The 17,688-nt window shown below is 37.0% G+C and overlaps 1 protein-coding gene across 13 annotated transcripts in view; it reads left to right on the forward strand.

Moving 5' to 3' along the window:
• Nucleotides 1–17,688, forward strand: part of EML5 (EMAP like 5) — a 189,301-nt gene that overhangs the window by 92,569 nt on the left and 79,044 nt on the right. For 12 of the 13 annotated variants that reach the window (XR_007727537.1, XM_050798515.1, XM_050798514.1 and 9 more), the window contains 6 exons: nt 3,571–3,676; nt 5,058–5,151; nt 6,103–6,203; nt 12,287–12,489; nt 13,418–13,529; nt 15,496–15,623. Coding sequence is in view for 12 of the 13 variants with exons in the window: in XM_050798515.1 (XP_050654472.1) it covers nt 3,571–3,676; nt 5,058–5,151; nt 6,103–6,203; nt 12,287–12,489; nt 13,418–13,529; nt 15,496–15,623 (744 nt within the window). In the remaining variant the exon portion in view is untranslated. The remainder of the gene's footprint in view (nt 1–3,570; nt 3,677–5,057; nt 5,152–6,102; nt 6,204–12,286; nt 12,490–13,417; nt 13,530–15,495; nt 15,624–17,688) is intronic. The other variant, XM_050798516.1, reaches the window with a different exon arrangement.

The raw sequence follows: 17,688 nt of genomic DNA on the forward strand, positions 1-17,688 counted from the left end.
TTTTGCCTTTCGGAGAATTAAATACAAAGAATAACCCCTTGTCAGGAACTGTAATCTTAAGTGGAAATGAAAGAATGTGAAAGAAACTTACCTGGAAAGTCGAGTAACGTGACTAATTGTGCTATCATTTAGAAATTTTGTTTAATTCAGCAAATACTTGTTGAGTGCTTCCTATTCAAAAACATTAAATGACGGGCGGATCACGAGGTCAGGAGATCGAGACCATCCTGGCTAACACGGTGAAACCCTGTCTCTACTAAAAAATACAAAAAAAAAAAAAAAAAAAAATAGCCAGGCGAGGTGGCGGGCGCCTGTAGTCCCAGCTACTCGGGAGGCTGAGGCAGGAGAATGGCGTAAACCTCGGAGGCGGAGCTTGCAGTGAGCTGAGATCCGGCCACTGCACTCCAGCCCGGGCGACAGAGCGAGACTCCGTCTCAAAAAAAAAAAAGCATTAAATGTTGTAGGGAAAACACAAAGATAACTCGGACTGGCTGCCACTATCGGGAGCTCAGAATGTAGTACAAGAATTGGACAAATTACTCTGTGTGTATATGTGTATGTGTGTATATGTGTGTGTGTATATATATAATTCACTAAAAATACACTGATTTAGATGTCCTGTGGGCAACTCAGGTTCAGTATGTCTAAAACAGAGATAAATAGCATTAGTCTTCCCTTCCAAACCTGTTCATCCGTTTCTGTTTCCTTCTTAGAACATACCTGGAAGTTAATCTTGTTCTTCACCCCTAAAGCTAGTCAGTCCTCAAGTTGCACCCATTCTTTCACCTGAATATGTGTTTATTCTTTATCTTCAATATTCCTTTTATCTCTAATTTTTCCGTACCTCTACTGACAATCAGTGCTTCACAATTTCTGAAACATTACTATAGCCATTTGTCTCCTGCTTAAGTTTTTTCCTCTATCCATTTTCCCCGTTCACTAGTAATCTTTCTAAAAGTCTTAAAATTCTTCCATGTTTATTAGTATTAATAGCTTGTAGGCTGTCTAAACAGCTGTCTAAATAGCCACAAGCTCTAAATGGTAAGGGATGAAAAGGGGAGGTTGGAGAGTCAGACTTGGTTAAATGCAATTCAAGGCATAACATCAATGCAGAATTGGAAGTTGACTCCCAATGCAATTAAAGGCTTTTAACCAAATCTGACTCTCCAACTCCCCTTTTTATCTCTTATCATTTGCCTCTTTGTAAACTATTTTCTTGCCTTAGAATTTGTCCAACACGTATAATGCTATTTCACATCTTTTACTTAGTTCCTTCATCTTAGAAAACTCTTCCTCTTCACTTGTATTCAACCTTCCAACTTTAATTTCTGCTCCTTTTAAGACTTAGGCTAAGCCCATCTGAGAACTCTCCCAACCTCTCCATTCTCCCCTTCATCCCTGAGTGAGGTGCGCTAAGTGTACTTTAATAATACTCAATATTATACTAAATACTGTCTATACCTCATGGAATATGATATTGAAATCCAAGCTTTTCCACCTATTAGCTACTGGCAAATTACCTAACCCCTCTTTGCCTTTGTTTCTTCATCCTTTAAAATAAGGATATTATCTGTTCCTATCTCGTAGAGTTGTTGTGATTGGTACATGAGTCAGTCTTTGTAAGGTGCTTATGGAACAGTTTCTGGCACATAAATCACTTCTCAGTGAATGTTAGTCATCATCATAATTTCCAGGTGAGATGTCCACTAGACAATTGAAAATGTAAGTCTTGAATTCAGAGGAAAAGTAACTGTTCGAGAGAAGGACTTGGGGAGATATTTATTGTTTAACCACTGAAAGTATGGAAATGAGATATCTCAGGGCAAAAATGAAGAATGAGAAGACTGGAGAATTAAAGACCACCTTGGGAGAGGTTTGTATTTAAGTAACAGGTGAGGAAATTGAGAAGGAAACTCACTAGTGGGAGTCAAGGAAGCTGGGCGCTGTGGCTCACGGCCTCTAATCCTAGCAATTTCGAAAATCGAGGCAGCAGATCCCTTGAGCCCAGGAGTTCAAGGCCAGCCTGGGCACATAGTGAAACCCCATCTTTACAAAAAATACAAAAATTAGCCGGGCATGGTGGCACATGCCTGTAGTCCCTGCTACTTGGGAGGTTGAGACAGGAGGATCACTTGAGCCTGGGAGGCAGAGGTTGCAGTGAGCCAACATCATGCCATTTCACTCCAGCAGGGCAACAGGAGTGAAACGCTGTCTCAAAAAAAATAAATAAATAAAAAATAAGGGTGGGGGTGGGGATCAAGGAAACCAGAGAACCAGAAGAGAGTAGTACAGTAAAACCATCAAAAGCATCAAATTCTGTAGAAGTTTTTATATAAAAAGAAAACTTAAAAGTTACTTTTACTACTATGTACCCATAAAACATGTTAAAAGTTTTCTAAAAAGTTACTGGTAATGTTTGGCTGAATAACTTAGTGAAATATTGGCTGATTGCAGTGTTATTTGTTGTATCTTTTTATAAAATCAATCTCGGCCGGGTGCCGGTAGTTCACACCTGTAATCCGAGCACTTTGGGAGGCCGAGGCGGGCAGATCACCTGAGGTCGGGAGTTCGAGACCAGCCTGACCAACATAGAGAAACCCTGTCTCTACTAAAAATACAAAAAATTAGCCAGTGTGGTGGCGCATGCCTGTAATCCCAGCTACTCGAGAGGCTGAGATAAGAGAATTGCCTGAACACAGGAGGTGGAGGTTGCGGTGAGCCGAGATCGCGCCATTGCACTCCATCCTGGGCAACAAGAGTGAAATTCCGTCTCAGAAAAATAAAAATAAATAAATGAATAAAATCAATCTCTGAATTAACTATAATTGATAGTTCTATTAATTATTTCAGGAGTTGTCTCTATATACAAAGATATCTCTTTATACTTATGGTTAAAGAAAGTGACTACTTGAGTCTAGAGGAATAATTAAGAATTGATAGTTTACCTGTGCATTAATGAACATCATAAACCAAGTTAAAAAATAAGTGACAGAGTGCTGCAGTAAAATTACCTTTTCAGGTCTGCTGACATGCTTGGTACTTTAACCCCCTCTGAATATTTATTTACCCCATTATTTTAGTCTAGAATTCTTTATATTCAAGTTCTGTACTTTCTGAAGGCCCACCTCCAGTACCTTCTCTTCCATGGACTCTTTCTCCACAGCCTTTTCATGTTCATTAAGCATCTATTAAGAGGTGTTTGTCTTTAATTGATAATGTCCTGTTTTCCCAGGAGTTTGCAAAAGTTACCTGAATGTCTTATTGCTCATTGTATTTAGCATAGAAACAATAGATGTTCAGTAAGCATTTATTATCTTTATTGATGAAACAGATGATAAAAGTCACATAGTTCTAGTTACATCATTCCTAGAAACACTGAACTTAGCTTCATTAGCTTTTGAACAAGTGTAAGAAAAAAATATCAGTAACATGTATAGTCTGCTTTAAATTTTTATTTAATAAATTTCTGTGGTAAATAAGTCAAGCTGTAAAAATCTCTCATTTTATTTCCTTTTAATAGATATGGATATTAATTGTATATAATAACGTCTATAATTCTTTCTACTTTAGGTTGGTAGAGATCCCTCAATACATATATGGGATACAGAGACCATTAAACCATTGTCCATATTAAAGGGCCACCACCAATGTGGTATTAGTGCTGTTGATTTCTCAGGTAAGGCTGTTTGCTATCTCAGTAAGAATGAACAAAATGCAGAGGCAACACATAGCGTTTTAATCTAACTTATTGTTACCTAAGCTTGTCCTTCAGCTGTGACATTCACAGTTTTTATCAAATGTGTATACTGTTGTCCTTATCAAACACTATGAAAGTGTGGATTTGCTAGCTAGTTTATAATTATAACTTAATGAGTATAGTTTTAATACCTATTAAAATTTGCATGTTTCTAGTAACATAAAAATGTTTATCTATGTAACAACCTAAATTCATCTCAGTTACCACAAGTAGTTTGTATCTCCCACATTGGGCAAGCACTGATCTCACTGCTTTATAGCTAGAGTAAACTTTGAAAATGTTTAGGGTAAAAGGCTAGCAAAGAAAGAGTTGAGAACTGAAATACTTATTTTAGACATATTTATACAGTGACAATTTTAAGCTGTCTTGTAAAAATAATTTCAGATCATATTAGCGCTTTTCTGTTTATTTAAAAGTTTGACAACTGCAGATAGGTCTACAGTGAAAGGTAGGGTGTGAATTGGGAAGAGGGAGGAAATACTATTAATAGAGAATTCTATATTAAGAAACAGTGAATTAATGCTTTTGCTGCTCTGACTGAAGTGATAAATTATCCATAGTAGAGTTCAGAGGGAAATATATATACATATTCAAAGATTTGCTAACAGAAACTAGAAAATGAATTGCGAACCAAGTGAGTCACCAAGAAAAATACCACTGGAGCAATGAGGAACTAATTGAGCCTTGCAAAGTGTGGTAAAGTGGGAAATATTTTCTTGTGGTCTGAGCCTTTACAGTCTATAAACATGCACACCCATAGGATATTCACTGATCATTTGTCTCAATGATTTGTCTAATATGTTCATTATGTATTGCTTGATATGATTGACCTTTACTAAAAGGAGTTATATTAGTGGTAGTATGTTGTTGTAACTTACATGTTTTTCATTTGATTAACTTTTCATACTTACTCTAAGTTCTTATATTACAGTAGATTTCTTATGGTGAATTTAATTAAAATAAATATTTTCTTCATCCCTTTGTTAGTTTTCCCTTTCCTTCTATTTTTTAAATCTCTTTTTTCCATTTTTCTTATCTCCCTCCTCCCATCCCAACCTGATGGATAGATAAGGAAAAGGAGGTCAGGTGCAATGAGAACAGATACATTTAGAGGATTTGAGAAAGTTTATTCTCCCTCCCTTATAAATTCTGGTTCTTTTTATAGCTGTATGCATGCCTAGCATTTAACATTATTTTTTTCAAATTTTAAATATAGGATGTGGGTCTAGAATATATACTGAATGTTTTCTCTCTTCTGAATGTTAATAGTCAGTTTATCTCTCTCATTAATTTTCCACAGCGGATGGGAAACGTTTGGCATCAGTTGGCATAGATGATAGCCATACTATTGTGCTGTGGGACTGGAAGAAAGGAGAGAAACTTTCAATAGCAAGGTAGGAAAAAAACTTGATATCACATTTGCAAAATACTAGAATTACTTTGGACTTAAAAATTTTTAAATTAAAACAATTTTGAAATCAAGCAAATATGTAACTTTTTATTGCTTCCATGTTTGTTACCATTGAATAAATAATATAATCACAGTAAATGATTTCAGAATTTCTTTGTAGATTTATCCTTTGTGAACCCACTTTTAAATATAACTATAATATGGCATTGGATATAACTATCTGAAATCTCCATGTACAGGTAGAGTGTGTTCTACTGTATGATAGAGCTGTTGGAGAGCATGATCAAATGCTCACATTATATATTAAAGTGAAAAAAGATACATATGCATATATATCACAAAGAAGTTATAGGTTTTTATTTTCTTATATTTTTCTTCATTTTCTAAGTTTTCTATAGTGAGCATGTATTTTTTTACAGTAATATTAACAATGCTTTAAAGGAGGAACTAGTCAACAGTGTCAGAGATTTTAACCTCCTCTTTATTAAAGCAGTGTTAAAGCACTTTAAATATATAGATAAATGCTTTTTATGGAATATATAGATAATGCCCAAATTAACAATAGTTTAAGAGGAACTTTGTAGTTGGAAAGGCTATCTTAAGCTATAACAAAGTATTGTTTTAAAATTGCCTTTAACCCATTCGTGCCACAAATAGCATTCCCTATGCACAGTACTGTAGTAAGTATTGTAGATACTGTCTGAAAGAAGTTCAGTTTTGACCATATCTGTCTTTTGAGATTCTCTTCAGCAGAATTACCATATTAAAATGATGACAAAAGAACAAATACACAAATACACAGACCACATCTGAGAGATAAGTGGGAGAAAAATATTCAGTAAATAGAGTAATCGAGATAGGGTATGGATTAGGCAAGAGATTAGTACAGGAATGATGAATCTTTAGAGCTAAAACATTTTGATGTTTATTTCAGAGGAAGTAAAGATAAGATTTTTGTTGTAAAGATGAACCCCTATGTGCCTGATAAATTAATTACAGCTGGAATTAAACACATGAAATTTTGGCGTAAAGCAGGTAAGAAAGTGCTTCTTTTTTATTCTGTAGAATTTTAAGAAATTATTGCTTTTGAAAGTAATTTAGCTAAGTGCAGTGTGTACCCTAGACTGCATCCTGGAATAGAACAGGAACATTAGGAGAAAAACTGATGAAATCTGAATGAAGTCTTGAGTTCATTAAATAATAATGTATCAAATATGTTGGTTTCGTAGTTTCAGTAAATGGTCTATGGTAATATAAGATGTTAACGTTGGCTGGGTACAGTGACTCATGCCTGTAATCCCAGCACTTTGGGAGGCCGAGGTGGGAGGATCACTTGAGCCTAGATGTTCAAGAGCAGCCTGGGCAACATAGTGAGACCCTGTCTCTACAAAAAAATAAAAAATTAGCTGGGCATGGTGGTGTGTACCTGTGGTCCCAGCTTCTTGGGAGGATAAGGTGGGAGGATCACTTGAGCCCAGGAGGTTAAGGCTGCAGGGAGCTGTGATCTCCCACTGCACTCCAGCCTAGGCAACAGAGCAAGACCTTGTCTAAAAAAAAAGATATTAGCATTAGTAGAAACCAAAGTGTATGAGAGAATATTCTGTAATTCCTTTGAATCTTTTTTGGAAATCTAAAATTATCTAAAATAAGTTTATTTTTTTAAAGTAATTTACTGTTGTATTGATACATTTTAAACAAATAGAAGATTTATTGCCATTTATTGGCTGCATTTATGTAGTTGATATGGTTTGGCTGTGTCCCCACCCAAATCTCACCTTGAATTGTAATAATCCCCACGTATCAAGGGCAGGGCCAGGTAGAGATAATTGAATCATGGGGGTGGTTCCCCATACTGTTCTTGTGGTAGTGAGCAAGTCTCATGAGATCTGATGGTTTTATAAATGGGAGTTCCCCCTGCATAAGCAATTTTGCCTGCCACCATGTAAGACATGACTTTGCTCCTTATTCACCTTCAGCCATGATTGTGAGGCTTCCCCAGCCATGTGGAACTGTGAATCAATTAAACCTCGTTCCTTATAAATTACCCAGTCTTGGGTATGTCTTTATGAACAGTGTGAAAACAGACTAATACAGTAATATTCATACTTGCAAAAAAATTCAATATGAGATTAATCAAATTATGTCCAGACTTTTTCTTCTGTTAAAGACATGTTCTATAGTCTAAACTGAAAAAGAAAATATTTTTAAAAATTACTCATATGCTATAAAATGATATAAAAGTGGAATGCTATATTACTTTAGTCATTTGTAACTATAAAATAAAAAATGTCTGTTTTCTAAATAGTATACTTATAAATTCCAGCAATGTGACATCAAAATCTCAATAAATTGAAACTGTTCAGAGAAAATATGTGAATATAGGAAGAAGTAAAACATTATTAGAAAAGAATAAACTTAGTTAAGACATTTCCCAAGTTCAAGTAACTTTCAAGTTGTAAATTACATGGGACATGGATTAATTTTCAGTCTTGGATTTAACACTTTATCAAAAACTCATCAGATGACAGCATATGCATTTACAAAGTAAAAAGAAGTATTTTTACATTTGTAATTTCGTTTCCATATGCTTAAACAAACTTTTCATTTGGGCACCTTAGTCACTGGTAATTGCAAATTCACAGCAAATAATACAGTTGCACCTCACAGCATCAGAAAGTGTCACGGATTGGTTCCAGGATTCCCCAAGGATACCCAAATCCATGCTGCTCAAGTCCCTTGTATAAAATGGTATGGTATTTGCATATAATTTATGCACATCCTCCTGTATATTTTCAGTCATTTCTAGATTACTGATAATATCTAATATAATGTAAATGCTATGTAAATAGTTTGTTATACTGTTGTTTAGGGAATAATGACAAGGAAAAAATGTCTGTACGTATTCAGTATAGATGCAACCATCCTTTTTTTCTTTTTGAAACAGAGTCTTGCTCTGTCGCCCAGGCTGGAGTGCAGTGGTATGATCTCGGCTCACTGAAACCTCTGCCTCACGGGTTCAAGTGATTCTCCTGCCTCAGCCTCCTAAGTAACTGGGATTACAGGTGCCTGCCACACCACGCAGCTGATTTTTGTATTTTTTAGTAGAGATGGGGTTTCACCATGTTGGCCAGGCTGGTCTCAAAGTCCTGACCCCAGGTGACCAACCTGCGTTGGCCTCCCAAAGTGCTGGGATTACAGGCATGAGGTACCATGCCTGTCCCATCCTTTTTAAAAGGAATATTTTCAATCCACATTTGATTAAATCCACAGATGCAAAACCTGAGAATATGGAAGGCCGATTGTACTTAGTATTTCTGTCCTCAAAAAGAACTATGAATTTGTTTGAAATAAGATTTCAAGAAGGTAAATAGTCTTGCAATGAAAATACTTCCAAATGAATAACTTTCTCTCTTAAGTTTGGTTAGACGGTTGAAGGTTGAACATTTCAACCTTCCTTACTTTTGGGGTTCTGATCCACAGAGTTCATTAACCAACTGGGAAGTAAGTATCCACTTACTTAACCTGACTAAGTATTGTTAACCCTCTAAATGCATAGTTTTAGGTAAACTAGGTTGAAGGAGATGACTTAGACTTGAGGTTAACATGGGGCTTCTTGCCTCCCATTCCAGATCTAGGCTTTGAGAATTTCAAGTTTTGAATTCTTAGTCTCTCCCCTAAGGAATTTGAACTCTATTCATGGTAGGGACAGAGGGATGGGGAGCCACTGAAAGTCTTTGATGCAATAACAACATGACCTGATTACATGACCTCGTGTAACAGGAACGTGTTATCCTGTGTGTATCATGGAGAAAAGCCAGCTGTCAGTGCTCTAAACCAAAGGTGGCAAACTTTTTCTGTAAATGGCCAGATAGTAAATATTTTAGGTTTTCTAGGCCAAAGGACAAAATCAAGAGTATTATGTAGGTCATTATAGAACAAGAGAGAAAACTGTCCTGCCCTGCTTACCCTGTTTGCACCCAGTTGCCATTAGACATTCTGTCTGCCAGGGAATGGGCCTGGCAGGTTGTGGTGGGGAGTGAAACTATAGTGAGCTTCACTCTACCCTAGTGACACATAGATCCTAGTGTGTCCTTCTGTTCCTGGAGAGCCCAACCTTCTGAATTTGGGCAGCTGACCAGAAGTGGGGCAACTGCTACACTGAGATTCCACTGCCAGATAACAAGCAGTTGCCATTAGCAGAGTCTCTAGCTTGTAGGTGGGGGCCAGCCCAGAGTTGGGGCAGATGCTACTTACAGCCACAAACCAGGGAGGCAGACCCTGGGTGCAGAGAAGTAAACAGACTTGGTCTCTGCAGCTCAGAGTGCTAACCTGCTCTAGTGGACGTTGTACAAAAACAGGTAGTGGCAGGATTTGGCATTCAGTCTGTAGTTTGCCCACCCTGCTCTAGAAGATACTTTGCCCTCTTGTAAAGGCCAGTTCTCCCACTTGTGCACTTGATACTTTCTGTCATCTACTCAAGGGTGTCACTCTAACTCTTCTACCCTTTCTCTACTGTATCATCAATTTTCCTCTCTACTGACTTTCTTTTTAGCATACAAGTGTGATGTGATTTCTCCATCTTAAATAAGTGACACAAAACCCTCTTCCAACTCTGTTTTCCAGTTGCTGATCAATTTGTCATCTTACTTCTATGCTAAACCACCTCTAAACAGTTGTTCCTACTTTCAATTTGCAATTTATGTTCTCTTTCTTTCTCTTTAGAAAAATCTAATCTAGTTTTTTTCACCTCACCACTCCACCCAGCTGCTCTTACAAGGTCACTAATGACTCTGCCTTCTATGTTGAGAAAAGACAGTCTTCTGAATACATTTGGAATCTGACCGCTTTTCGTCATCTTCTATGATATCACTTTGGTCTGCCACCTTTACCATTTGCCCAGATGATTGAAATAGCCTTCTAACTCCTTTCATCCTTGACCTCCCTTGTATCTATTCTCAATCCAGAAGTCAGAATGAACCTCTTAATTAATCAGTTGCCAGATCTTGTCATTTCACTACTCAAATGTTTTGCATCTCATGTAAAGCAAAAGTTGGCCATGTTTACAATGGCCTGCAATACTGCCTTTGACCTCTCCAACCCCATTTCCCATTACTGTCTTCCCTTCTTTGCTACTCCATACTGGTCTCCCTGGATGTTACTTAGCGATTTCAGTCTTGTTGTACTGGGGCCTTTGCCCGTGCTGCTCCCTCTGCCTGGAACACTCTTCTAGCATGGCTTGCTCTTGCTACCTCCTTCAACTTTTCTTTTTTTTTTTTTTTGAGACAGAGTCCTGCTCTGTCGCCCAGGCTGGAGTGCAGTGGCCGGATCTCAGCTCACTGCAAGCTCCGCCTCCCGGGTTTATGCCATTCTCTTGCCTCAGCCTCCCGAATAGCTGGGACTACAGGCGCCCGCCACCTCGCCCGGCTAGTTTTTTTTTGTATTTTTTAGTAGAGACAGGGTTTCACTGGGTTAGCCAGGATGCTCTCGATCTCCTGACCTCGTGATCCGCCCGTCTCGGCCTCCCAAAGTGCTGGGATTACAGGCTTGAGCCACAGCGCCCGGCCTCAACTTTTCATTTAGATACATCTTGATGAGGCTTACCTTAACCACCCTACTTAAAATGGACTCCTCCCGCTTCCTGTCTCCTTTTTATGCTTACATTTTCTCCAAAGCACCCATCATCATCTAACACACTGTATATTTTACTAGTTACATTTATTGACTGTCTTTCACCATGAAGCTCCAAGGAATTTTGTTGTCTTGCCTCTTTTGTTCATAAGTCTACCCCTGGTACATTGAATAGTGCCTAGCATGTATATTTCTTTTTTCTTTCTCTTTTTTTTTTTTTTTTTTTTTTTTTTGAGACACGGTTTTGCTCTGTCACCTAGGCTGGAACGTAGTGGCACAATCATGGCTCACTGCAACCTCTGCCTCTCAGGCTCAATCTATCCTCTGGCCTCAGCCTCTCAAGTGGCTGGGACCACAGGCGCCCACCACCATGCCCAGCTAATGTATTTCTTGAATGAATGAAGGAGGGAAGGAATTTGTGAGTTCAATTGGGAAAAATGGGCAAAAGATATCAATAGGATTGATGACCAATAAAAATATGAAAATATGATCAAGCATAATATTCACAGAAATGCAAATTTAAACCACAATAAAATTCAGTTGGTGTTTCATATTCCCCAGTGTGACAACACAAACTGTTCCCAAAGGTGGGAAACAAGGAATTCTTTTCACTGTTAGTAGGAATGTGCATTGGTATATAAACTTTGGAAAACAGTTTGGCAAGAGCTGATCCCTCTTTGATCTATATGCTATGCCTTTTGCACATTACTCTATTACTATTCCCAGGCATTCCTAGAGAAATTCTTGCACTCGTGTAGAAGAGGCCTTTACAAGAATGTTTAAAGCAGCATTGCTTTTAATAGCAAAAACTTGGAAGTAACTTAAATGCCCATTAATAGGAAAATGGATAAACCATGGTATGTTTATATAATGGAATGCTATATGGTTATGAAAGTGAGTTTTCTAACATGTAAACAACTCTATAACAAATCATTGGTGAATAAAGCAAGTTGCAAAAGAATACATACAGGATGATATTTATAGAAAAATTTAAAACATGAAAAAATATGACATTGCTTAAAAATTCATGAATATGTTATATATAAAGGAATGCATGAGAAGAATCAGTATCACATTCACAATAGCAGAGGGTGAAGAAGGGAGATGAGATTGGCATGACATTTCAGTTACTCTGGGATCTTTTTGTAGGTCAGTGGATGTACAGGCATTCATTGTATTGGGGTTTTTAAATGCCTTTTTGTATTCTTAAATATGTCATAATGAAAACTTTAAAAAACATCATCAAAAGTGCTAAGGACTGATTAAAACAGAATTAGTCCAGGTCTTTGTTTATCTAAAAAGTTACGGTCTTAATGCAGATATGCAAGGTGTTACCCGCATCACTGATTGAGACACCTGTATTTTTCAGTTCTCCTTACTGTTGCATGCCTTTCTATTCAAACAACAACAACAGTAGAAAAGGAATTTTGCTTCTTTATAATTGCATACATTTTGAAAGTAGTACTTTCATAATATTTTTTGTGAACTAGGGGGAGGATTGATTGGAAGAAAAGGCTACATAGGCACACTGGGGAAAAATGACACAATGATGTGTGCAGTGTATGGATGGACTGAAGAGATGGCTTTTTCTGGAACATCCACAGGAGATGTGTGTATCTGGAGAGACATCTTTCTTGTAAAAACAGTGAAAGCACATGATGGGCCAGTGTTCAGTATGCATGCTTTGGAAAAAGTAAGTAACCTAAAGAGATTTCAAGTTAAACATAATCTGTCATGGAGAGTAAAGCGTTTTCAGAAGTAAAGGAACACTGCCTTTCTGCTTGGCTGGACTATCCAGCAGTAGTCTGTGGGCTAGGCTCATCTTGACTTTTCTTTGTTTCTCTTTTCAAACTCCTGAACACAGAATGAAATAGGTCTGCAGTGTTTTGTTTTGAGACAGGTCACTCTGTCACCCAAGTTGGAGTGCAGTGGTGTGATCACAGCTCACTGCAGCCTCCAACTCCTGGGCTCAAGAAATCCTCCTGCCTCAGCCTCTTGAGTAGCTGTGACTACAGGCAAGTGCTACCTGCTCCCATCTAATTTTTTAAAATTTTTCGGTAGAGATTATGTTGCCCAGTGTAGTCTCCAACTCCTGGGCTTAAGCTCTTCTCCCACCTCAGCCTTCAAAGTGTTGGATTACAGGCATGAGCCACTGTGCCAGCCAGGTCTGCTGTTTTTTTTCTTTTTTCTTTTTTTAAAGTTTAACTTCATGTTCTTAAGCTCATGCTATGTGTCAAAAACCAGCTGTTTATATATAATCACCATATCCTATCAGGTAGTTACTATTATTGTTTTCTCATTTTAAGGATGAGGTTATTATGTAGACTCCAGGAGGGTATATGTAACTTTGAGTGGTAATCTGAGGTATAGTTACAGATTTTAGAAACTATGTTTCTAAAGCCCCATCCTAAAAGTAAAATGTTTAGTGTCACTGTAAGTATTATTGCGGATTCCATGTAGACGGTTTAAAAAACAATGAATTCTTATGCTTATTCCTATTCTTTACAAGCTGTAACTTTTGGCTATATTCTTTTTTCTAGAAGTTTTCAATATAAGGAAAAAGGCTACTATTTAAAAAAGATATTTAGATTTTTATTAACTTGGACCTTTTTTTTTCATAGGGGTTTGTAACTGGAGGAAAAGATGGTATAATAGCTCTTTGGGATGACTCTTTTGAAAGATGTCTCAAGACCTATGCTATAAAAAGAGCTGCATTGGCCCCGGGATCTAAAGGTGATTTGAGACTTATGGGAGATTTTTATAGGAAAAAAGATTAACTGCTTATTAATATGCTTGATCACTGAGGTGGAACACATGGCATATATTTTTCCTTCTTGTTGGGCATCAGCATTAAGTGGAAGAAATCACTTAATGATACCAGAATCATTGCCGTCTTTTCAAAAATCTATTTTCTGTGATGCACATTGTAAAATATTTGTGAAGTACAAGATTATGAATCCTAATTTTTAACATTAATTTTCCAAAGAAAATTTCCATGTGAACATCACAGTTATCACCAGTCAGGAACTTGTGTGCAACTTTGACATTTTGTTTCACCTTGGCATTTTGTTGACCCTGCCTCTCTAGCCTCACAGGCCCTTTTTCTGTTTGCCATTTGTTTGTTTGTTTGTTTATTTATTTATTTATTTAAGAGACAGGGTCCTGCTGTGCTGCCCAGGCTGGAGTGCAGTGGTGCAGTCATAGCTCACTGAAACCTTGAACCCCTAGACTCAAGTGGTCCTCCTGCCTCAGCCTACTGAGTAGCTGGGACTAAAGGTGCCTGCCACCATACTCAGCAAATTTTCAAATTTTTGTACAGCCAGGGTCTCTCTATGTTGCCCAGGCTGCTCTCAAACTCAAGTGACCCTCTAAACTTGGCCTCCTGAAGCACTGAAATTACAGGCATGAGCCACTGTGCTTGGCTTTTTTTTTTTTTTTTTTTTTTTTTTTAAGAGGAGGAAGGGTGCAAGGGCAGTATTAGGCCCAACTCCCTGTCCGCTGACCATCCTCCGGGCTGTGGGCCCAGAAGGTGCATTTTCTTTTGAGCACATTTCTTCCTTTAAGGCATGGCATCACACTCTCCCTGACCTCTGGGCCTTTCTACATGTTTTTACTTTTTCCTAAAACATGTCCTTCCTCTTCCCTCCTACCCCCTCCAGTTACTTGACAACATACTTATTTTTCAAATGTCAAACCTGATCTTTTTTCTAGGATGATTTCCCCCACCTGTACTCACCTCCTCTTGAAAAAGTTCGATTCCACTGCTATGTGCTCCTATTTCAATATGCCCCTAACACAGGGTCTGTTTTCCTCATTGTATGCTCTGGAAGGGCAGGAGTTGGGTCTATCATCTTTACTAATGTGTTGCTGAAGCCTCCCTAGGACAAGTAGACATAAATATAGTCGGCCCTCTGTATCTGGGGGTTCCATATCCTCAGATTCAACCAACTGCAAATAGAAAATATGCGAGAGAAAAATAAAAGGTAACAATAGAACAATAAAAATAATATAAATTAAAAATACAGTATAACAGCTATTTACATAGCATTTACATTGTACTAGATATAAGCAATCTAAAGGTGATTTAAAGCATATGGGGGCCAGGCGTGGTAGCTTGCGTCTGTAATCCCAGCACTTTGAGAGTCCCAGGTGGGTGGATCTCCTGAGCCCAGGAGTTCAAGACCAGTCTGGGCAAAATGGCAAAACCCCATCCTGAAAAAAAAAAAAAAAGGAATGATGTATGTGGATTATATGCAAATACTGCTCCATTTTATATGAGGGACTGGAGCATCCATAGATTTTGGTGTCTGTGGTGGTCTTGGAATCAATCCCTGAAGGATACTGAGGGCTGACTATGTATCTTGAGTTGAATTAAAATTACTAATAAGAATATTGTAAATACTCTAAGAGGGGCAGGAGATGGATAAGGAAGGGCTAATGTAAGAAGAGGTAAACAAATAGTTGTCAGAATGGTAGGAGGAAATCTGAGAATAGAATCATAGAATTATAATACATAGGTGGTACTTATTTTGAGATTACTCAATTGAATGATTGGGGATAATGTACATTTATTAGAAAAAACACAGGAGAAAACCTTGTAATATGATTTTCACTGTCAAAGTAGCTTAATTGGCAATATATACACCCTTGTATTATAGTAACTGTATGTCTAGAAGAACATCTTCATTTAACATTTCAGGTCTTCTCTTGGAAGATAATCCATCTATACGTGCCATATCCTTAGGACATGGTCATATTTTAGTTGGCACAAAGAATGGCGAAATACTAGAAGTGGATAAAAGTGGCCCAATAACACTTCTGGTTCAGGTAATTTTAAATGCTAATTTGCTTTTTTTTCTTTACATACAATTGATTATTTCAATATATAAGAGCCAAAAGTTGACAGTGATGAAAAATAATGTTAAATTAGGGAAATATTTGTTAATGTATACAGAAAAAAAATCAAATTTGGTTATAGCTAAATGATTGGGTATCAGTAAATATACATACTCTTATATGGAATAATTGCCAATATTTTAAGTAATTTCTTATCACAAAATAAGGGACCAATGAAAAGAAAAACCAGTTGTAATTAATTTAACCCAGTCTGTTTTTAATTTTATTTATGTAAGGTATATTTGTTGAGCCTAAGGCAATTATTTTTCTCTGAAACTCTTTATTAGGTCATTCTTAAGTTTCTAAGAAAAAATAAAAATGAATATGTGAATGTATGCTAAAAGTTTATTGTTGAAAATTAAATATCAGTGAAAAGATATAAATAATAAAACAATCCAGAAATATAAAAATTATGTGATAGAGATATAAAATTAAAAAGCAAGATTAGGTGCTGGTTATATGATCCTTAACATTTCCATCAGGAATGCTGGATTTGATTTGTAGATTTATATTTCTTCTATGTATTATATTTTTCTGGAAAATAGGGAAATAAATTAATACCATAAAACAGTAAATGAAATAGGATACATCTTGTTGAAAAATTGTCCTTATGCAACTCTACATAGCAACACCAAACTTTGGCTTGCCTTTTTACCCTGAAAAACAATTTTCTTTCTTAATACAGACTTATTTCTTCTGCAGCCCCCACTTCACTGTTACACCACCAATGAGCACACCTAGATGAGAACACTGGGCAGGCTTTAATGTTAATGTAACATTTTGATGGGTCAAGGAAAATTTGTAAACAGATGATGAAATGTTATATGTTAAATTAATTGGTGTCTTACTGTTTAATTTCACTTACATAATATGCCTTTGAAGTAAAAAGATGGTGAGGTCATGGTGTTTAACATGTTTGTGATGTCTTGGAAAATATTAACACAAGTATGCTTTTACAGATGAATCCAAATATGAAATTATTAAAAACACAGTTTCTTAACTGTGAAAAAAGATTTAGAAGTCACAAATAATGTCTGTTACGAGAAAAACTTTAGACAAAATAAATTTAACAGAGTTAATCTGCACATTAAAAGAGGGCTGGCTTGGTGGCTCATGCCTGTAATCTCAGCATTTTGGGAGGCTGAGGCAGGCAGATCACTTGAGCCCAGGAGTTTGGGAAGATGAGGTGGGCAGATTGCTTGAGCCCAGCATGAGCAACATAGTGAGACCCTGTCTCAGAAAAAAAAAAAAAAAAAAAATCATGAATTAGGCAGCACTGGAAAAGGCTCAGAGAGATCCACTGTAGCAGTGTGGGCAGTGAGATTTTATAGGCTGAGTCCGGAAGTAAAACAAAAAAAAAATGTATTTGATTGGTTAGAATGGAAAGACCTCAGAGATTGGTTGGCAGATTCTGATTGGCATAGTCTCTAGTTTCATTTCACTGTTTACATTGGGCTTTGGTTTGCTTACATAGGAACCTAAAGCGCCGAACCTTTGGCCTCCCAGTTAAAATTTTTAAAAATGTCCTGTTGTTTTTAGTATTTATTGTAGAGTTCAAGATTTCAATTGTCTTATTTTCTTCTTGAGATTGGAAACAAGATAAGGATACCAGATCACACCATTATTGTCCAGCATTTTGTGTGAGGTCTTAGCCAATCCAGTAAAACAAAACACTAATTAAGGTGTATGTGTTGGAAAGGAATGGACAACAGTATTGGTATTTTTGGGTGTTATAACCCTATACCTTGAATATCAAGGGAATAAACTGAAAAAATATTAGAACTAATTAGAGTTCTGTAAAGTGATTAGATGCAAAATCCACTTATAAAAATCAATAGTGTTTCTATACACTAGCAATAACTAGTTAGAAGATATGATATTAAAAATGCTACTTGCTGGCTGGGCACCGTGGCTCACACCTGTAATCCCAGCACTTTGGGAGGCTCAGGCAGGTGGATCACAGGTTTGAGACCAACCTGGCCAATGTGGTGAAACT

The sequence above is a fragment of the Macaca thibetana genome, chromosome 7 (genome assembly GCF_024542745.1).
Source record: "Macaca thibetana thibetana isolate TM-01 chromosome 7, ASM2454274v1, whole genome shotgun sequence".
Classification (NCBI taxonomy): domain Eukaryota; kingdom Metazoa; phylum Chordata; class Mammalia; order Primates; family Cercopithecidae; genus Macaca; species Macaca thibetana.